Source organism: Argiope bruennichi, chromosome 4, assembly GCF_947563725.1.
Source record: "Argiope bruennichi chromosome 4, qqArgBrue1.1, whole genome shotgun sequence".
NCBI lineage: Eukaryota > Metazoa > Arthropoda > Arachnida > Araneae > Araneidae > Argiope > Argiope bruennichi.
This window is the reverse complement of record NC_079154.1, coordinates 115,541,946-115,565,869: the sequence shown is the minus strand read 5'-3', so window position 1 is coordinate 115,565,869 and position 23,924 is coordinate 115,541,946. Positions and strand designations below refer to the sequence as shown.

General features: G+C 27.7%; 2 protein-coding genes across 5 annotated transcripts in view; one reads left to right on the top strand and one right to left on the bottom strand.

Annotated features, from left to right (window-relative positions):
- Positions 1-1,835: 1,835 nt before the first annotated feature.
- On the top strand, positions 1,836-11,891 carry LOC129965839 (PI-PLC X domain-containing protein 3-like). Its single transcript, XM_056080058.1, has 2 exons — positions 1,836-2,002; positions 10,434-11,891. Exons 1-2 carry the CDS (start codon positions 1,876-1,878, stop codon positions 11,327-11,329), a joined length of 1,023 nt encoding a protein of 340 aa, XP_055936033.1. The 5' UTR covers positions 1,836-1,875; the 3' UTR covers positions 11,330-11,891.
- Positions 11,892-11,945: 54 nt separating this feature from the next.
- LOC129965838 (uncharacterized) overlaps positions 11,946-23,924 on the bottom strand; it is a 105,888-nt gene continuing 93,909 nt past the window's right edge. For all 4 annotated transcript variants that reach the window (XM_056080056.1, XM_056080057.1, XM_056080055.1 and 1 more), the window contains exons 16-23: positions 23,557-23,685; positions 21,400-21,543; positions 20,481-20,550; positions 20,016-20,113; positions 18,060-18,319; positions 14,839-16,794; positions 13,581-13,782; positions 11,946-12,080 (exon numbers count right to left, since the gene is read on the bottom strand). In XM_056080056.1, the coding sequence (XP_055936031.1) occupies positions 13,614-13,782; positions 14,839-16,794; positions 18,060-18,319; positions 20,016-20,113; positions 20,481-20,550; positions 21,400-21,543; positions 23,557-23,685 (2,826 nt within the window). In that variant the 3' untranslated portion in view covers positions 11,946-12,080; positions 13,581-13,613. The remainder of the gene's footprint in view (positions 12,081-13,580; positions 13,783-14,838; positions 16,795-18,059; positions 18,320-20,015; positions 20,114-20,480; positions 20,551-21,399; positions 21,544-23,556; positions 23,686-23,924) is intronic.

The following is a 23,924-nucleotide window of genomic DNA, read 5'->3' as shown; positions in this document are numbered from 1 at the left end:
AATGTGACATCCACAGTGAAAAATCATAATAGGCCTTGGAACGGTATGTGTAGTACAGAAATCGCTGACACTAGATGGACTATGAAGAAAATGGATCATTATTACAATGCTCACCAGACTACGGCATTCTTTTTAAATGACAGCCCATTTTAAATTGTGTTTTCTGCTCTCTTCCCTGCCAACTGAATCTCCCTCGAAACGAAAAGAGATCATTCGCGGATTTTCTAATTCGGAGTTAGACACCATAAATATTAACATCGTCGCACAGATGAAAGAAAAGGATTTGTGAAATGCATGTTATATATCTTGGTCTCTTGCATTTTGAACAATATGCTAATTACAAGGAAAATATAAGATCTTGTAAAGATTTATTATTTCAATGGAATAAAATACCATAAAGGCAATGCGTATCTATGACAGAAATTCTAGGCTATGCCGAGGCCAGATATATAATAAAAGCTGTATTGATCTTCATGTAAAAATTCGAAGTAATTGGCTGCACATGCGATCGATCTCTGCCTGGATGATATTCCGTTCTTGTCGAAGCTGTTACAAAAATCTGTGAGATAAGGTAAATTTTTACTAAAAATGCACATGTTGTTTCATGCGTCTGTATTTCCCGGCAAGATTCTAGGCTCTAGCTTAATTTATTCAGATAATAAATCATGATTCCGAATGAAAAATCTCTTAAGGTGTATTACCAACCTGGAATTGTAAAGAATTAATTTACAGGAAAATCAGAATTAGATTTGATACTACTTCATGTGGAATAGAACTCCTTGTGTGATAATCCCTTACTATAATATAACTTTCCCGGTTAAAGCCTAATTAATCCAATGGATAAGACAGCTATTCAACCCAAACGTTTAGGGCTCGAAATTTACAGTAAGTTGCCCAGACATGAGATTTAACAAGAGCAACCCGTAGTATTCTCGAGAAGTGCTATACGGATAATTAAAATTTACATTTTCTTCTATACTATAATAGATAAATTTTAGATTTTCAGAATTGAATAATATTACTCAATGCACTGTTACTGTTTAATATTTTATGATTATGTGTAACTTTATTTATTTGTGTATAATATAACATTGCCCAATATTATACGATGTTTTGTGCTACTTGGGACATATCAAAAAGCAAAAACACAGAACATCCAAACTGTATTTATTTACTGTCTCTTGATATGCGAAGTGAACGAGATTCATTGTTAAACTTCCATGATAAAATAGCGTATGATTTGATGTCACTAGCTATTAGACAAAACTATTTGAGCTCAATATCTTAAAAAAGATTAAAAGATACCACAGTAAACCGATTTCTTATTATCTCTTTTAATATAAAATACCTGTAATATTATAATATATTCACAGCATTGTAAAATATTCAGAACATCGAGCGCATTGTGGCAATATTGTGCAATATCTTGCTCTAATAAGATCTGTCATTGATTTCATTCAAGTAATGGGAAAAATGGTTGATTTGTCTTGTAATTCAGAAAAATAAGCGCAGTAGTGATGTTGGCTTTATATACTGGTTGAAATTGAATTTCAACTGTAATGTTTTAAAAATAGTAAAGGAAAAAAAAAACAAAAAAAACCCTCTCATTTTTGAATAACCCTTCCCCCCTCCCTTCACTGAAAGTATTTTAATCTTTAGTAATAGCGAAAACATTTAGTCAAAAAAAATGCAAGATATTAGGCACTTTTTATTTTTAAAGGTACCATTTCAGTATAATTTTTAGAAATAAGAAATTTTCTATTCATTTCAAGTATAAACAACGAAATTTTTAGAAATCAATGTGTGAGTGGCAACACAACATTAGACTTCAGATTCAGAAACCAACTACCGGAATCGATCGGTTTTGTTGTGATCATGGATTCCAACGACTTGGTCGAAGTCGATTTACAATTCGATAAAAATAAGAAATGTCTGGATCGATGGATGGAAAATTTACCTGAAGAAGCACATTCATTGCCTTTGCACTGTTTGGCCATTCCTGGTAAAAATATTCTTGTTATTATTCGAAATCAATTCCTTCATTATTTTGACAAGCGCTGTGTTTATGTGCAGACGGGTTAAATATAGATTCGTATTAACAGGCAAGATGCGACTTGAATATTTTAAGCGTTGTCTAGATTTAATTTTCCAGATTTCTGCAAATTTTTTAAATATATATATCTGTAAATCCATTAAGACTAGCTACTTGGATAATATAATAAAATTTACACGTAGCATTTTATTTTAATTTCGAAATCGTCAATAAATACATATAAGTGCTGTTGTCATGTGCAGAGATGGGGATTTCTTCATTTTGATTGGATGAGCGCAGCAAATTTTCATTTAAAGCAGAATCATTTTAATTTTTAGTTTGAATTCCTGTGAAACTGACTTATTTTATTATTAGCTAGGTAATCTTAGTTACTTAGTTAATATTTTAAGATTTTTTTTTTTTTTACCATATTGCTAATTTAATTGGAATTGATAAATAAAGTGAGTAGTGTCTGATTTTACAATTAATTATTAAAATTGTCTGATTTAATATTAAAAAAACTAAATTATAACATGAAGTAGTCTAATTTTTTCACTAGGTTTCTTTTGTTTATTTCATTTATTCAAAAATATTAATCCAGAAAGCACTTTAATTGTAATAAGGTATAATGAAAATAAGATTTTATAAAATATCTTTTAACCTGTATGTAATACAAAAATTAGCTCAGTTTTACATTTATTTTACAAATTTTTCTGAAAAGGGGATAATTTTATTAATCGTAAAGTAAGAATCAAAAGAGATAGTAAGAGCTTATACTAAATCTTTTGAAGACAAAAGAAAGTTTTATTTTTTAAAATTACATTTTTCTTCTTAATAATTACATTAAAATAAAAAGGGATTTATTTATTTATTTGTGTATAATATAACATTGCCCAATATTATACGATGTTTTGTGCTACTTGGGACACATGCTAATATAGACAGTTTATATCATTTATGGGCTGCCATCAGTTAATAGCAAATTAAAATAGATTAGTACAATTTTAAAGTTAAAATGTTTATTTATATAAAATTGAGTCACATTTTTCATAACCATCCCTAAAAAAAAGGTAATTGGGCATAGATGAGCTAATCGTTATGATGTATATTGTATGAGCAATCTTAATGCATGCAAATTTTCAAAATAATTCGGCTTCATTTTATCATTTAGAAATTAATTCATATTGCAGATTTCTGATACTTCACAATTATTATATATTGCAATTAAGGCAGGATTTTTTCATTTTTTTATTATATGTAAAACAATAAAATTTAGACAAATAATCTTTTATTTTCATAATTCAGGTGAGAAACACAAGTCAATTCAAGTAAGTGTATGAAAATCAAATGTCGATTATTTGCACTGTCATCTTATAATAACTTATTACATATTACATTCAAAGATGAATATGCATTATTTGAAAAAATGTGGTTTCTTAGAGTGGAATAGACCATGCATAAAAACATTTGAAGTCTTTTTTTAGTTATTGGAGTTGATTTTAATGTTAAGTGAATCATGCATATATGAAGAAAATAATATATCCTTCTGTATTATAAGACAAAATTAAAAATGTTTAATGCATAAAAGTACTTAAGAAGCTACCAATAACCTTCTTGTTTTTTTTTAAATACAAATTTAATTTTCTTAATGGATGGAGGGGGGGGGTGAAAATTTAAATACTGCAGTAGTAAGCAATAATAATGGGAAAATTTGTTCTGTTTTGATTTATACAAATTATCATCATTTATTAAAATTCATTATTGATCTGCATCTACAAGTGATGTTTTAGCTTTATATGATTTTCATATGAATGTTAATATTATCTTAAATTAATTATTTATGTTTTGAGAACTCCTTAGGAATTTCCCATAAAGCTATGCTGCTAAAAACTATAACTGTATATTATACCTAAAATTTAAAAAGGTTATTTGTTAATCACTACTAAAATTGTTGTTCATTTACTGATTCTTCCAAAACTGATATGCTATGGAAATATATTTTTAAAATTATATTAATTTGCTTTGGAATCTTCTGGATCAATAGCCATTTCCTCAAATTTTCCTGCTTGTTAGATATCAAAAGAACTACTTCAATTCAAAATGAAAGCCATTCCACCCTTCTTATGAATAGCATAATGTTATTAAAAAAAGTTTTTTCAATTTTTTTCTTCCTTTTAATCTGTTAGATCCACAGGAAGAATTTCCTCAATTGTGCCCATAATAGCTCTGAAATCACTTCGTGCTTTTCAAACCTGCATATTTCTTTGGCAGAAGTTTTCCTTTTTCTTTAATCTTAAAAATAAATATTGAAACTGGAAAAATAGTATCTAGAATCGAAGATAAAAAATTTTTAGATCTAGTATTCTGAAACTTATCAAGAAAATTGAACATCATTTTTATTAAAAATTTAATTTAATCTTTATTATTATCTATTTATTTAAAATCAATATTTTTATACTAAAATTTATTTTATTATTTAAATTCATTTTCAAAATGTTGATTGTTTTCATCAAAGAAAAAAAAAAAATACTGTTAATGAAAGTACTAACTCGAGTAACAATTTAAGCACTATATATAATATATAATACATGTATTTAGCATTGTTTTTTGATGAAAGAAAACAAAGCATTTTTTGAAAGAAATTTTAATTTCTAATTTTCCAGGGAGGGATTGGTAAGTATCATTGATATATGTAAAAAAAAAATTCCAAGGGAAGCTAATTGAAAAACTTTATTTAAAGTAATATTAGTCAAATAAGTTTTCTGATATTGCTACTGATTTTTAATTTAGTTTTAATCTGAATATGATTAGTCTTTTCTGACTTATTCATATCTGAATTCTTAATAATATATTTTGGAACATAATTCTATTTTAGATTCACTGCAAATACACTTTCCTATTTCTTATTCATTTTGAAATGGATCTGACTATTGATATATTTTGTTAAAATATATAGAGCAAGCAACTTTTCTTATTGCCATGAAAATGGTTCCAAAAAAAAAAAACATTTAAATTGTATATTATTCTTAAAAAATATGCTTAAATTAAAAAAAAAACTATTGAAAATGAAAATTTAAAAATATTTTTCTATTTTTTACTTTATACATATGTGATAGAATAGTTTAATTAAATGAAATATTAGAATTTTTATGACTGGTCCATTTATAATTTGGATTTTTAAACCTATTTGTTGTATAAAAATCATTTGAAATTCTGAACCAAAGTTGCAAATCAACTTTTTTACATTTCAATAACTTATATAGAAATGCTGTGGCAGTTTTAAATATAATACTGTATTAATTCTATTTAATATATTTTTGAGGCGTGTGCTCTCTTTAAACCAGTTTTTTTCTTTTAAAGTAATAACACATTTCTCATTCTTATTTATTTTTCAACTTTATTATTTAACATAAAAACAAAATCTTGAAACAGTTTATGTGAAAATGGTAAAGGAATGAAACTTCATGATAATCAATCCATTGTGTATTTTTTATATTTTAATTGTTGAGCCTTAGAAAAGTTTTTAAAAATAAATTTCACCTCATAATTTGTTTAATTTTACCTATGAAATTTAAACAAGTTTGTCCAATTGTTTATAAATGAAAAATATTTCATGACTATATTGAGCAATATTATCTAAATGATATTTTTCTGCGTTGCATAAAAGACTGCCAAATTCGACAACTCTAATTTCAGCAAACATATTGCAAAGGAGAGAGACTGTAACTTTTAAAATTAATTTTAAACAATTAAAAATGAAGCAAAAATGTTCATGTCTGCAATCGCCATCAATGGGGAGAAAATCATAATTTAAAATTTTTTGATAGATGTTATTGTAAAATAAACTCATATTTTGAAAGAATTTTAAAAAAAATTCTATGAGATGACACCTTCTTATTCAGAATATCTGAATTTGAAGCCAAGTTAAAAGCATCGAAACCTTGGTGAAATGAAAATCGAATCGTCATCAAAATCTTTTAATTATGAATTCCGAAAATGCCGTTCTAGTTAAAAGGACAAAACTTGTCCATTTTATCAACTTTCGAATGAGCTTACAATAATTCATATCAGTGTCCTAGTTAAAGAGAAATTTAATTTTTGCAAGCTTAGATTTAATTTAATTAGTCCAAGAGAAATTTAATTCACTGAAATATGCAGCCTTCAAAATAGACATTTACCGAATAGTCTGCAAACGAAATGATGGTGGATAAATGGGAAGAACGTAAATTCGCCGGTATGAATTCTTTCGAATATGTTAAAATGTTACTTTTCTTATTTGGCTTTAAAATTTTCTATCTGTAAACAGCTTGTTTAAGATGGGTATAAAATTAAAACCAGGAGCAACGAGGGCCTCTCGTGTTTTCCTTTTTTGACGGATTTCTCCTGAAATGCCATTTATTGTAGGGCACCTATGGAATGGACAAGTTTTAATAAATTTGACATATTGTAGATAGAAAGGTATTCAACATTTAAAGATTTTAGTCCGATTTTGCTTTTCACCAAGGTTTCTGCTCTTGTAGCTTGGCTTCAAATTCAGATATCACGATAAATGGTATCATCTTATAGGACTTTTTCCGCTCCTTCAAAATATATGCATTTTTACCTCTATGTCTTTAGCAAACTTTTTAAATTAGGAATTTTGTTCAATTGCTAGCATAATCGCTATATCCACCATAACGTGCAAGTGGTAAGAGATGAGACAGGATTGCCATAATGTTTTATTATCCATATGGGTTCTTCTGTCACCCTTTTTCATTAGATAGATCAAGTTTAACTGGCCCTGTGTGTGTATATAATATATACAGTGGTGGCCAAAATTGTGGACACTTTTGAAAATTTTTATGTTTTTTAACTTTGTATGCTTATAAAAAATGTAACGTTTCACAAAATGCAAACCCTTACATTTAATTTTAAAGAGAATTTAATGCTGATTTCAATACAAAAGGCAAAATTCAAATATTTGCAATACAAAAAAAGTTGCGATGGAATAATTATCGAGATACATTAGATGCTGATGACTGCAGTGAGTTATCAGTACTTAGTAGGGTAGCCTTTATTTTTTATACCCTCACACCGATATTTCATCGAGCTGACGAGTTTTAAATTCTTCCTTCGTTATTGCATGATGGCCAGGAAACAATTATAGCCTTAATTAATATCTTTTATTTTATACAAAAGTTTTCAAATGGTGCATTAAGTTCTCAATAATTTGATGCCAGGACTATTTTCTGGCCATGATAATAATTCAATGCTTTTAGTACTAAACCACTCTTTCGATAATTTTGCTGTGAATCCTGCTGAAAAATAAATGATGTATTGTCTGGAAAGAGATCACTGATGGAAGGTGTAAGTTATGGCTCTAGAATATTGTCAATGTATTTTCTTACATTTAATATCCCATCGATAACATGAAGAGCAATACCGTCTGCTGAAATGTATGACCAAATCATAGCACTGAGTTCTTCCTAGTTGCCTGAATGCAGTCAGGATGTAGCTCTTCGCCTATTCTACATTTTACATATTTCCGCCATCACTATCAAATAACAATACATTTGTTTCATCATTCCGTATAACTTGTGACCACTGATCATTTGTCCAATTAGTGCGTTCCTTTGCCCACTGTAATCTTTTTATGCGGTGCTATAAATTGAGATAAAGCTTTTTTTGAGGAATTCTTTTTAATCTAACATCTAATAATTTTCGCCTGTTTGTTCTGGAACTAACAGAAACGCCAGCATCATTCAATTGATTTCCGATAGCCTCTGATGGCTTTCTTCTATCTTGGAGACATGGTCATTTTATTCTTCAGTCATCAACAGATATGGTGTACCTTTTTATACCCTTTCCTGCTTTCTTTTTTATTAAATTATTCTCCTGATATCGTAAAAAAAAAGTATCGGACTCCAGTTGTAGTCACTGAACTACCCACCTGTTTTGCACTTTGAGCATAGGAAAGACCACATTCATGTAATACAATAATCTTAGTTCTTTTTCTAGTTGTCCAGTCTATTCTTTTATTTGACGTCATTGTTTCTTGACTAAATATCAGAAATATTTACGAAAATTCCAACTATGTATTAAAAAATTGAACAAAATTTCTAACTTGCAATTTAATTACATAAAAAACAGTCTTCTTTCTATAGAAAAAAAAAAAAAAACACAATAATGACTTATTCCAACTTTAAACATAACAGCTTCTGCTAGCAGTTATTAACATTTGATTGGGTTCCCAGAACAAAAACGATGATTTGTCAAGAAAGTTAGAAATTACAACCCACTTCATCACTTTGTTTGTTATTCATATCAAAGTAAGAATAATTCTTTTTATATTGCATATATTTGAATTTTGCTTTTTGCATTGAAATCAGCATTAAATTCTCTTTAAAATGATATGTAAGAGTTTGCATTTTGTGAAATGTAACGTTTTCTGTAAGCATGGAAAGTTCGAAAACATAACGATTTTCAAAAGTATCCACAATTTTGGCCGCCACTGTATATAGTGATACTAGTTTCAAGTTAATTAAAAAAAAATTACTCAAATATCAATCTATTTTCTGTATTTACTTAAATCTTTTAATCATACATTATTTCCACAATTGGAATTATGGTTAAATAGAAGTTGTTTTCTTTATATATATTTAAAAAAGCTTTGGACTTCAATATCTATTCATGTTTATGCTTTACATTTAGAATTTATAAATTTGAATATCTTTTTTTTTTCTTTCAATTTTATGTATTATATAGTAAAATGGTTTTATTTTATAATATTTTAAGGCCATTACTAAATAAATTTTAATTATATCTATTTTCATATTTGTTAATTTTATCATGTAATAATAAGCAATTTTTAAATATAATAGCTTAATATTTTGTAAAGCTAATATTCCAGGAAAATAAGTTGGCCAACTAAAGTAATAGCTCTTGAAAAATAATTAACAATTGCGCATTCAATTTGTTAGCAATAATAATTTTTCTTAATGGTTTTATTAATTTATCTATAATATGTTAGAAAGTGTAAAGAGTTAATCAATATAATTCAGATTTTAATTTTTTAGGAAAAGATATTAATAAATATTCCTTTGTTTTGAAAGATTATTTATTATTCTCATTATATTATTTAAAGATAAAATAAACATACACTGCCTGTGACTGTAATGGAAATATACTATTATTAAATATTAGTAATTATGTATTCTTTTACAAATATGAAAATAGTCGGTATAAAATGTTTTTAATTGTCTGAAATTGTAATTAAAATAAATAACTTCCAATCTAGAATCGATTTCATGTTTATAATTTTAAATATATTTAATTTGCTTCAAAAGTTTTGTTTTTGATTTTTGTTAAATTAAAGGAAGACATATCTATTTTAAATGTGTCAATTTAACATAATTGTGTAAATAATTTCACATATACAAAAGATTTGAAATTGAGAATATTATAAAATAATTAGTGTTGGATTATAGAAATTCAGATATTTCCTCTGTCAACTGATGATATTTTATTCTAGAATTAACAATTTAATTACAGTGAGTAGTGTATCGACTAATAAACATGTTTTTAATTGTACTGTGAAATCAAGCATTTTGCACTGATTCACAGTACAAGAGTTTCCAACTCTTGATGGTTGTTAACTAAATACGCCTAGTTTTTATACAATTTGAAGCAAGAATGCTAGAATATCTTAATTAATCCAATCAACTTAAGATATCCTTAATTGCAACCTGGTCATTCATCATTTAGAAAAAATGTATATTCATATATTTTAAATTGTAAGTACCTTTTTGTATTAATGATAGTAACTAATTTCTTAAATTGTGAACGAATTACTTTATTTAAGAAAAGAATAATACAATAAAGAAATTCTACTCCATTTTTTCTGGAATTTTATTTTAATAATATCATTTATTTATCCACAGTTTCTATTGGGCAATGATGTGTTTTCTGCCTACTCTGGTCATTAAATTGGGGGGGGGGGGATAAGCTTTGTACTCAAGTGTATTTGAAGAGAAAGAATATTTCTTTTAATATGTACAGCTTAAAAAAAAAACCTACAAATAATTAAGTATTTGTAAAGACATGCCTGCTTGAGTATGACATCTAATTTGATCAAAATTCATATTTAAATTATAAAGCAATGATCTAAAAGAATATAGAAAGTAGCAATGTAAAATTCTGATAACAGAGGATTCATGATATTGGAAATTTTTTTTATAAAGTTGTTTAGATTTCAGTTTACCATTCTATTCAATATGGCATAGTCCCAAAAACATTAAATATTTTCTTAAAAGGTTACATAATTATAACATCTAAATAGACAGTAAGATGGTATTTATAAGAATTTGCTAATAAATGCTAGATTAATTGTATATGAATTGATTTTCCATTACTTTCTTTATAGGCTCGCATGACTCGTTAAGTTCCTCTCTGACTCCACATTCCGATATAGCTCCTGATGATCCAGAACTCTACAATTCTCTGTTCATTCGGGCAACAAGTTGCCTGTCAAAGCGAATCATCTACAATTGGAGTTGTACCCAAGCCTTTGATTGCAAGCAACAGCTTGAAGCTGGAATAAGATATTTCGATCTAAGAGTGGCAAAGAAACCTGAAGATGGACTCCTCTACATTGTGCATGGTTTGTATGGGACGGAAACTAAAAACGTTCTTGAAACAATGCATGAATTTTTGGATACCCACCCCAAAGAAGTCATTCTTCTTGATTTCCAGCATTTGTACGAGATGAATCATTTTGATCATCATAAGCTGTTACACCAACTTATGGAAATATTGGGCTCTATGTTATGTCCTTATGTTGCTGATCTCACAGAATTTACACTTTCTTGGTTATGGGAGAGAGGATTTCAAGTAATTGTCTTTTACCGTGATCCAGTTGCACAGTACCACCCTTTCTTGTGGCCTGCAGAGTCTATTCCAAATCCATGGCCCAATACAAGGAGCATCAAGAGTTTGCTTGCTTTCTTGACGGGAGGTTATGAACGAAGGCGAGAGGCTGGGAAGTTCTTCGTTTCACAATCCGTTCTTACACCCAATCTGTTCTATATCATGAGGAATCTGCTGGGAAATCTGAGAAGTGTTTTGGTCAATGAAAGCAATAGGCAGTTACTTAAATGGCTTGAAGACAAGCATCCCGGACCACATGGCTTAAATATAGTCATCTGCGACTTCATCGACTACAATGACTGTGCCATTCCTCAGACTATTGTGAATCTGAATCATAAGTCACCGATCATGTCCAATAATCAGCTGCGAAAGAGCAGATATGAGGTGATCTAATTTCAGTTTACGCTCTTAAATTGTAAGCATCAGTGTACTTGTGCAGTATTATCTTATGTTTTTATTTAACATGTTGAGTTTTAAATCATTGTTGAATGTTTATTTATTGGTGTATTGCATACCGGTGGCAGTCTGTAATTAAATGTGCATGCAAGATATGTTTGGGGGACCAACATAAGTGATTGGAATATTTAAGTATTTATTTTGTAAATAACATTCCAAGTGTATTGTAAATCAAGACCTAAAGATTGTTTTTATTATATTATTTTTTAAAATGTTTTTAAGATAAATTATTCCTGCATGACTAAAAAACACTGTGATAAAATTGAAAAAGTGCTTGGCTAATTCCAATATTTTATTATGCTGAAATACTTTCTCTGATTTTTTTTTTTTTCTCTTCTTAGTCAAAATGTTATCTTTTGCTCAAGTTATTTTGGCATAATATATGCATTTATATTCTTGATGTCATTTTACTTTAGAAAAGTGTTGGCTGCTGTGGTGTTAAAATATTGAAATTTCTAGTTACCGATATAGCTTTCTGTAGAGGAAACAAATGTAGTTAGATGATTTGTGTGTACAAATTTTGTGATAAATGAATAAAAATAGAAATCATGCAGTATATATTAGAAACTTTATAGTCTCATTTTATACATCCTTTTCAATATATACAATAAAAATAAATACATAACCATATGTACAAATATTTTCTCAGGACTTCTTGAATAAAAACACCTTTAGGATTTGTAGAAATCTGGAAAAGAAATAGTTAAATTTTACTATTATCTAGATAACAAGCTGAAATTCTAACAATTAAGGATAGTAATAAAGAATGCTCTCGTAATGTCTTTGCCTCTTTTATGTAGCTGTATTTGTTATTCAAAGGATCCAATGTTAATTTTGAAATTAGCATTGGATCACTAGCAAAAGCATTTCGTATAATTTTTTAAAAATATAATTTCAAAAAACTTTGGTCAATCAATGGGCAGATTTTGCACAGTTATCTGAGACTAATTCTGTCAACAATACTATCCTTTTAATAATTACAGTTTACTATCCACTGGCTTTTTTCCCCCCTCCCCCCTTGTATGTTAAATACTTTTTCCCTTAAAAATACAACAATTATCTAATGGCGGGGAGAATTTTTTTTTTTTTTTTTTAAATCAGCGTAAACTTAGTTATCCTAAATAATGATTCCTGAAATTATTTTTAGCTTTCCTTCAAATGCCACACACGCACAAAAAAAAATTGTCCATTTTAAGACAGCTATCAGAATATGCTTGGATGGTTTAGGTTTCTATCTCTCTCACTGAATTTAATTTAAAATAAGTTTAATAAAAATAAAGTAATTCTTTTCAAAAACATGATACAAAAATAAAATTTTAAAGGTGACAAGAATGATTTCCATGTACACTTTGAGGAATTTAAGCCACATTTCTAATACGATTTAACTTTTAAATAATATTTCTTCATTTAACAAGGAATACCATCTGTTTTTAAAAGGGCAGAAAGAATAGAATTTTTTGCAATCATTAATGGGTATTTTAAATATTTTTCCCCCCTCACATCTAGTATCAATGTGCAGTTTAATGTTCATATCAAATGGGGAAAATATATATATATTTAACAAAGAAGTATTTCTTCTTACAAAATTGTGATAGGTGGTATTATTTAACCCTTTAATTGACAAATGGTTGTAAACCTAATAAATAGAGATAATAAAAACACATGTTGCTTCTGAGCAATCATAATGGATTAATAATGGTTTTTAAAATTATTATATTCCATTCTAAATTCACTTCTTTATAACGTTTTCAATGTCTCATGCTGTTTTGATAAGATATATTCAACATTTCAATAATAATATGTTTCAATAATAATATGCTATAAAGTAAATTTTTCCTATATTTTAATCTTTAAAATATTTCATAGCTTATTATAAATTTTTATAGAATCTTAATAAGTTGCATGATCTGATAGTACTGGCTTTAAGAACTTTTATGGGTAAATTAAAATTAATTAAGTATTAAAATACTATACTATCGAAAACACATAACCAAATAAAATTTCAGAACTAAAGTGCATCAAAAAGGGAATGAAAAATCAATTACAATCATTTTTACACATACAAAACAAGTTGAGTTTTAAATTATTTTTTTAAATATGGAATCAAATTCATTTTTATAGATATAAAACATACTGAAAGCATATAACAACTTGGTGCAAAAGTAAAAATTAAATCCAGTAAACTTACAACTAAAAGATCTATCTGCATTTGTGCCATTTTTCAAACTAAAGTTGCTTTTTTAACAGAATCTTGGTTTTGATACCAGTTCACCATTTCATCATGAAAAGTATCAGCTAAAGATATACGAAGTTCCATTTCACCTAATGAAAGGCTTTTGTCTAGATCTTCTTTCTTCCGTAAAACTGAGTTGGGAGAATTTTCATAGTTGCTGGAAGAATTTAAAAATTTATTTAAAATATCACAAATTTGGTTTTTACCCATTTCTTCAATTCTCTACACTTAAGAAAAAGCAAGTATAAAGAAATTAAAAAAAATGTAAATATTCTTTTACTCTGTATACATAAAAATTGAAATTATAAAGGAGATACAGGTATATAAAATTGCACATGCAAATAAACCAAAATCTTTTGAAATTGCTACCACCATATAGGCAGCACAAGGATTTATATTTAATATATTTGTTACTTAAAAGAAACCTTTCATGAGGATTGTGCATAATATTCCAATATTCATACTTGTCTAAAAGTTTTACTCCCTTCTAATTAACAATACAAAAGGAAATAACACTTACATATTATTTGTCTAATATAGCTCTTTTAACAAATATAAGCAATTTTATATTTCTGATTTTCTTAACTCAAGCCTTAAGGCAATTATGAGATCCAAAGGTGTTGTTTATATTATATAAGGTTTGCTTTAAAATCTATCAAATGCGTTTGTCATAAAAATTTCTACAAAGAAATGAATATTAACACCATAAAATATACAAGTCTTTCCGAGATTCATTTTTAGGCCAGTTGTGATATATTCAAATTCTGAATCTAAGCATTTCTAAAGATAAATAAATGGAATAATTATGGCACATTATTTTAGGATGCATCTGTTAACATTGTTCAATGCTACTGATGATCAACAAGAAGCTAAAAATATTATAAAGCCAAATGAAGAAATAAGTTTATATTTATAAATAAATTTATAATTAATAAAATTAATTAAAATGAATGCATGAGGTATTTAAATTTATCTCATGTAAAACTGAGTAATAAAGCTAATATTTGACACCAAAGTTTAAATCTGATAAATAGATATCTGAATGAAATATCAATTGACCATACAAAATCCCGATAAACATAATTAACGGTAAAAATGAACATTAATAAGAAATTATGTTTAATAATCATTTATGATATATTCGAAGCTTGAAATAAAATTTTAAAAAAACATCATTAAAATTAAAAATACAAATATGAACAAAATTACTTACAAATTTACAGAAGAATCTGCTAATTCTTTGTTATTAAATGCAGAAACATTAGAAGACACAAGCTCTTGTGGTTGGTGATGGTTCATAGGACAATTACTGTCATGATTCAAACCACTTCCACTTTCAACATTCTGACTATAAAACTGAGATTGGTTTGAATCACTACTCTCATCAAGTGTTTGGAGGGAATGGTTCTCCTTTGTCTCCCTGGACGGCTTCTGCTGTCTTCTATGCTTGGTACTATACTTGTAAAAATCTGATATCTCATATGGTTTTGTTTCTTCCCAGTAGGGCTGAAAGTGACCAACAGATACAACATTAACCTCCACATTAGGAGAAAAGTTCATAGTTGACGGCACAGGTGAAATGGACGAATTTTCCATTCCTGTAGAGCCTGGCGAGAAATGTTGCCAGTTCTGCACAATTGGAAGATTATTATCAATCTCAGGTGGGAGAGATTCTGCATATGACTGTGAATACTGATGAACAGGCTCAGTAGCATCAGAGTGTTTTGGTGGATAAGTGGAACGGTGGGACATGTCTTCTTGGAAAGTGATAGGTTCATAAATATCATTTGGTGGTGAAGTGCTGTATTCACATAGATCTGTTCCAGTAATGCCTTCAGATATAAAACAGTCACCCGCATTAATGCGCTTAGTTGGACGTTTCGGAGGTTCTTGTGGTTGTGCAACAGAAAAATTAACAGGTGGTTGATCAATGAAATCATGATTGGGATGCCTAAAAGCCTGAGTATTTTTCTCTTGTGCCATTTTTATAGCATTTAAATTATAGTCACATGGTGGATGCATATCTTCATAAAAAGGATGTGACTGAGTATGTTGAAGATTATTGGATTCATTTGATAACTCAGTAATGTTCTCATAATGATGATACTGGTTACCATCAGAAAATAAAGATCGGCTGCATCTAGACTTGGGACTTTCACATGGCTTTTGAGAAGGAAATGAACATTTTATGTTTGCATTTCTGTGCTCTACAAAATTACCTGGGAAGTTGCCTTGTACAAGAAGAGGAGAAGGTGATTTTCTAAGATCAGAACTATTTGGACTAAATCTGCGATCATCATAAAATGATTGCTGCGAATGTGGATATGTATAAAATGAGTCAGAGTGGTCTGGAACAAGTGGCAAACCATTTTCAAGCCAATGAGCTGCTTGAGTGGGTTCTGTTTGAGTGCATGTTTCAGGCACTTTAGGCTTCCGTTTTCGTTCAACAACAGGTGAATCTAGGGAAGTTTCTGTCCATTCCTTTGTCTTAGTTTTAGGAGCACTAAATTCAGACAAACTAGATGAAGCAGCCCTTTTACAATCTTGCAAAAGAACTGATGCTTGAACCAAATCAGCAACTTGGTTTATGGATTGGTTGCTGATGCCAGAACAGAAATCGGACATTGTAGAATTTGAAATACCATTTTTCATTGGACGGAGTACATTCTTAAGTGAAGGAACACTATATACATGATGCATAGAATCTACTGTATCAACACTGTCAAGATTCAAATGAGGTTCACTAATGTGCATCTGATTCAACTGGCGATGTAATGAACCTGATCGACTTCTGTGCAATGAATTCTCTGAATAAGCATGATTAAATTTATCACTACCTTTTGTCACATAAGTCATTGGTAAATAAGCAGAATCGGCACAACTCACACTATCTATACAATTGCTATCAATAGAGGTTTTGTCGTAGGTATTGTCTTTCACAGAAGACGAGTAACTCCCTACTTTACTATAGGACAGTCTATCATCATATGAACATGATAATGGTGTGCTCAAATATCTACCAGGATTATTGACATCAACACAACAATGACTGACAGTATCTTGACTCTTGGTGTCAGACAAAATATCTGTATCATTGAAGACTTGACTAGCACGACGATTTGGAACACTGTAGTGATTTGTACCCTCAATGTCTAGGTTGGCTTCAAATCTAAAATGAAATTTCAATTGATAGAATAAATTTAATAATGAAACAAAATTTACTGAGTGCAAATGAGATTTAACAATTCATGAAAGTTAGAAATTAGATTCCCCCTAGCATGATCAAATTAAAAGAACATGTATAAACAAATTAATGCATTTTAAATGAAAGTGAGTATTCATTACATCATTGTGAATTATGGCTATCAGACAATGAATTAAAATGTCTTTAAAGTTTAGAATTATTATTATTAAAATAATTTTCATAAACTATGTATATTTAAATGCAGCAATTAAACTTTCACTATCAATAAACAACTAGAAAGACACAGATTAGAGAATTTTTAACAGGAAAGTGCACTATAAAATACAGTTCTTAGCAAATTAATTTGCAAAAATTTTCTGGAGGAGAATCTCCAAAAAGTTTGCTTCTCCAAACCAGGAGTAGAGATGATCTGCACATTGTTCTATTTCTGGCTAGATGGACCTTTAAGAGTTGGAAACAACTGATATAGAGTATAGAGTATTAGCAGGCACAAATTATGCAAAATTATGACAATGATATTTCCGGTTAAACACCCCCCCCCCCAATGAAAATTAATAAGACTGAAAATAGAAAATTACAATTTCAAATCTGAAAAATATAAATTGTTTTTTAAATATGATTAAATATTTTCAAAATTTTTAACTAGCGCAAATATTTACAGAATATATGTAATGTATTGCATATGATGACATAACTTAGGCCTAAATGGTCCAAGTTTTATCATCCACTCTTTATTCATACATGCTTATTAATTTATATAATAATACACATAACGACAGATATAGTATTTCTTTAAAAGATGACATGGGAGCAACAGCGAGTAGATGCACAATTGACAACATATTGAGTGGAGATGTATTTGAAGTTTACACTTTTATGGTTAAATGATATCTGAAAGACATTGATTTTGAAATATGATTTGAGTTGATATTTTATGAGCTGTCTCTTTACAATAGTCATACAATGTAGAGGGGGGGAAAAAAATTAGAATGACAAATTAATTTTTTTCATCACATTCAGAAAACCAAAATTTAACATAATACTTTACTTCTTATAGATTAAATGAATGAAAACAATAACTAACACAGAACACATATTACAATGCAAAGTAAACCAAAAATTTTGACAGCTTTTATTTTTTATTTTAAGGTAATTTATTATTCTGAAACTAAACATTTAGCTCCCCACTCACCCATATTTCTAAAAGTACTTTCAACAAGTAATCTTACCGATTCCTGTAAGGAATGCCTAAAGATGCAAGACTGCTGCTACCACAGCTGCTGGCATCATATTCTGCAGAATACGAAGAGGAATTTCTCCTCGTTTGAACACTGTATGGCAAGACATCCTCATAAACATCATCAGTGATGATGGGAACATGCTGTAGAGACTGATGCCTTTGCCGGCATTTAGCTGGACTTGGAGGTGCTGAAGAGCAGGTTCCTTCAGCCAGTTGAGGAAGGGATGTTGAGGGAGGAACTGTAGAAATCTATACAAATGAGAGGTAGTATTAAAGAGGATTTGAATTTCTAATTCAAAACACAACAGAGCATAATATTTTAGATTTCACATTATTTTTTAAAGTTTATTTTTTATAAAAGCAAAAATAATATGCACAAAAAAAAAACTGCATCAAATATTACTGAAACATGCATGAGTATAATCCCAATAACAGTGAAAAGTAAAGTTGTGATATATATTTTGAAACATTTATTAATATTACAGAATATAGTTGCAAAGATAAAAAAGAAAAAAAAGTTCCAATGTAAAGTTAATATTTTGAATTATAATATAGTGTAAAAATTTTAAAGTAAGAATAAGCTCTTAAGTTATTAAATTTGAATAATTTTTTATTACAAATCTAATTAAAATTTTCCAAAAAAATTCTTTTAGCTAGGCACTTACAATCTAAAGAGTAATTGACTAAAGAGTAAACCATTAAACCTTATAATACCAAATTTGGTATTATAAGGTTTAATGGTTTACCCGACTAAATGCCTTGAATGATTTTTGCATTATGCATATAACAGCACACAATTAAGAATTAGTAACCAATCTATAAATATTACTATGTTACACAAATGTAAAATGTCCTTAAATATGAATTTAAGCCTCGTAGTGGAACTTAATTTTATATACATTTTAACTAGCTTCATATAATAGGCCATATTTTTTTTTTAATTCAACAATATCAAAAAGGTAGAAGACAATCATCATTACTCTAAGTTCTATTAATTGTCAACAGTAAAAGATGGACTTTCAACTTTTTTCTTAAATAACTGTGATTTAGAAAGTGATGGAAATGATTTAAGCATAATTAAAAAAGAAAGTATTTCCAATAGTTTAAAATGTTAATTCAATGTCAATGATGTTTTTCTTTGATAGATGCCATTTTAATGAATGTTGAGTGAATGCATATTCACAATAAGCAATTGCAAGAATGCTTAAAAAATAAACAATAAAGAACAATGGAATAGATAATTAATAATTAGCCCTCAGTCCTCTATAAACTTATCAACACCTTAATTTTTGAATTTCCGGCTTCCTCTCAGAACTAGTCAACTCTCAAATCACACTTCTACAACTTTAACCTGTTAAATTCATAGAAGTGTTCATTTATACAATAGTTATATTTAACTTTTGTAACTGAAAAATCACACACATTGTTTCATTTTTGCTTTGTCAATGAATTAATTTTTAAATACAATATGTGCTTCTAAACTACTAAATAGATTTCAAGCAACATATATAAACTAATAGCAAAATATTGAAAGAAAAATATCTCTATTTTGAATTTCTATTCCCCCCCCCCCCAACACCTTTGATTTTAATTCATGTAATTCAAAAATAATTCCTCTTTTTAAAAAATATTTATAACTGCTTTAAGATAATAATCTTCATCTTTATGCTAAAAAAAGTTTTTAAAATGATTTAACAATTTAAAATGACTAGCAATTTTTATTATTTTTCTTTTAGAAAACCTTGAACTTTAATTTTCTCCCCAAATATTTTAATTGTGTGATTTAGCGATTCATTTTTTTATCACTATTATTGAAGCCTAAGCTTTAAATGAAGCTAAGCAGCAAATGGATTAAGTAAAAATAATTCTAATATCTCATATCACAGATGTAACAAACAAACTAATCAATTAAAAACTGTAAAAGATAGAGAAATAATACACTTACACATAATGAATTAACATTGCTCTTATCTGCTATAGAGTTTTCTGAAGAAGATGATGGCAAACCCAGTGCATTTAAACTTTTCTCCTTTAAATTATCTCCTATAAATTATTATTTATATAAATTTTAAATGAAATAAACATTTTTTCAAACATAAACGAGGATGAGTTAATAGTGTTTAAACTTAAAAAGACAGCAATAATAAGACCTTTTAATTATGCATAAATAATAATAATTTTTAATATACTAACAACAACAAAATCTTTCAATGGCCGAAAATATGATTATAAAGTTTCAATTCTTTCACTCAAAAAGCAATAGACTTTTCCTTAAAAAAGTAAATTTTTTTAAAAATCTGCCGCATTAATTTTAAGCAACATTAACAATTTAAAATAATTTTTTTTTATAAAATAGTTTTTATTGTCGTAATGAATTATTATTATAACATGCAAAATATAAATTTCTTACTTTCAGATTTTTGCTCTTTTTTCTCCTTTTCTCTTTTCAGAGTGCTCAACTTTTCTTCAATATCTCTCAACTAAAGAAAAATATTCATGCAAATTTAATAAAAAGATAATATATAGCATTGAATTTTAAAAAACGCAGCATTATTAAATATTTCACAAAGAAATGAAATTCGTGTTAAAAGTTAACAATTTTCTCTCCAAAAAATTAATTAATTTGACTATGTCTCAGAAGAGGGGAAAAAATGCTTTTAAAATGGACAAACCATACATTCTTTTTTATGTTTTTGTGTGTATATTGAATCTTTGTAACAGAAAAATATTTTGAAATATGTAAGAAAGTAATTTTACTAATAAGTTACTTGTCTTGGAATAGAACAAACAAAAAAAGACTAATTCAATTCTTTGGTATGTTACAGATATTCACTGATTTAAACATTTAAGAATCTGGAATATTTATTTATAATATATTGATATACTTTCTATAACAATTTTTAAAGATAAAAAAAATCAAAAATATAAAACCTGGAATAGTGTTCAAAATAATTATAATTTTACTTAGAGGTATAGACATTTTTAATTTACACGTTTTAAATTCATGAACTATAAATAAAATATTTCAGTAAGTTAATATTTAAATTTCCCAGATTTAATCAGATCATAAACGGGGTAACAACCAAAGTAGATTTACAACTATGGGATACTTCACTATTACACTCAAGCAGTAATGAAACAACCACTAATTCTTCTTTTCAAAATGATTTAAGGAAGACGAAATTATTTGTAATAAAGAATCATTGCCAAAGAATGCAGTAATTTCTTTGGTCTACAATATGGAGTCAGAAAACAACAGTATAATATATATAAAATTATTGCTTAACAATCTATATACAATAGAAATATCTTTAAAAATGAAAAATTACCTTTGAGGTAGCCTGTACATATGATACTTTACGTAACTTGCGGACACTTTTACGTGCTGTATGATCATTTGCTAATTTAAAGGCAGCAGATGCAATTTTGCTTTGAATTTCATATTCAAGTTCCAACTCATTTAATGTTTCTCTCTGTAACAAATATGAAAAAAAAATCTTCATTTTATAAACTTAAAAATATCTCACAAATTACTTTTACATTTAATGAAAATTAATTACATTCTATAAATCAAGATTGACATAGTTAAAACATGCAAGAAAAATATATTGTTAAAGTAGAATTCATATTATTTATTACTATTGCCTTTTAGAAATTATTTCTAATTTTTGCATTCATTTCCTCTCAATCCTTATTTTTTTAATTTTCAATATGATTTAAGAAGGATAAAATTATCTGTAATGAAGAATTATTGCAGAAGAATGCAGCAATTTCTTTGGTCTGTAATATAGAAAACAACAGTATAAAACATAGTGAATTTTTGCTTAACAATCTATATACATATGAAGCCTTTAAATATTATTAAATATGAATAATAATACCAATAAATTATCTGATTATTTTATAACTATTTGTTAAAAGATGTCCAAGAAATCAATATATTATTTCCGAGATAAGTATGGAATAAGTTGAAATAATGCAAAATTGCATAAGCATGATTTCAATAAAAATCTCTCATTATATATATCTTAATATATATAAATTGCGTTTCACGTTGTTTGTCCGCGATGGACTCCTAAACTACTTAACCGATTTTAATCAAATTTGCACACCGTGTGCAGTTTGATCTAACTTAAAAGATAGGATAGCCCTTTTTTTGAATTTTTAATTAGAATTTTAATTATTAATTAAAAACTAACTTTCCCGCCAAAAAAAAAATCTTTTCATTTTCCCCACCGCCAAATGAGTACGGCTTTTTTTCCCCAACAGTCATGAGGCAAGGCTTAAGATTTTTCGGCTGATTATTTGAAACGATTCTATTAATTTTCTTAATGTTTGATGCATTTAAAATTAAACATTGTTAATCAATCGATCTTTCAGATTCATTCTTAAGTACTTTTGAATTAAAACAAAACAGAATAAAGGAAATTAAAAATGTATAATCTGCATAGCGTTACCCCAACTGGGGTAGAAAAACTCACATTAGCGTTCCGTAACTGGCATTGAAAATTCATGCATTCGGATTGTGTTCTGATTGTTGACTTGACAACCATTATCAACGGATGATTTAAATTATTTTTAGGTTAGTTGCATGTTTTTGTAATTAAATTGTATTTATGTTAGTTATATATTGTTTGTATACGCTTATAGTTTTAAGTACATCGTTTTTTAAGTAGTTTTTTTTTAACCTGTTTTAAACCGATTATTTTAAACGATTTGTTTTATTTTCTTAGTGTTTGATGCATTTAAAATTAAACATTGTTAATTAATCGTTCTGGTCATGATGAATCTGAGAATATTTTGTTGACAAATTCTTGAAATATTACATAAATTAGGAATGATATTCTTTAGTGCCCATAAAGTTTAAACGCTCAGTGACTGTTTTCAGTAATCATATTACAAAAAAATACTTTGTTTCAGTAAAAAATATTATTATATTAATTGCAGATTAATCCTTTCCACTTTAATTTATAGTATAAATTCTACGGGAACTAACAGAAAATTAGAGAGATACATATTACGTTTTGACTGAAGGTGTTTATAATATTATGAGTGAATTATATATCAAAATTTGAAGTTTTAAAATATTTTGATGAAGAAGCCATTAAAGTAGGAATTGCATAAAATATTTAATTATTAAAATTTTAACGAACATTAAAATTGGCGAACCGGCTGGTCGCCAAAGGCGGCTAGTGTATATTATATATATATATATATATATATATATATATATATATATATATATATATATATATATATATATATATATATATATATATATAATCTACAAACTTTACAATATACTAAAAATAAGTGACTTATACAAAAAAGTCAGATACATAAAAACAATTATTGTTATAAATGTATTTCAACTTTTTTTTTCTTTGCTTAGAAAACGTTTTTAAAATTTAAAATTTTCATATTTTTTTATATAGACGAAAAATGCTACAAATTTCAAAAATTCAAACAAAAAATACAGAACTCACATCTTTTCCTTTAGCTTTATAAAACACTTTGTCACTTATAGTAAAAGATGTTCCAATCCGACGTCTCACTTGAGGTTGTGCCTCTCCTGGCTGAAATGGTGTCTCAGGAGGCAATTCACCAGTAATTTCCTTTAAAGATGTAACAATAAATAAAATTTAGTAGCATAGGATTTTCAAAGGGAAATTTTTGAAATGAATGCTGAATTAACAAACTATGTTAATTACTTAAAAAAGGAAAATAATTTTGAACTTTCAAATGAATTATTTTAAGGAAGTTAGAATCTCTAGAGGAATATAATCTCTAGAGGATTTACCATTCCTCTAGAGATTATAATAAAATATTCTTTCCTTATAACAATGGTCAATAA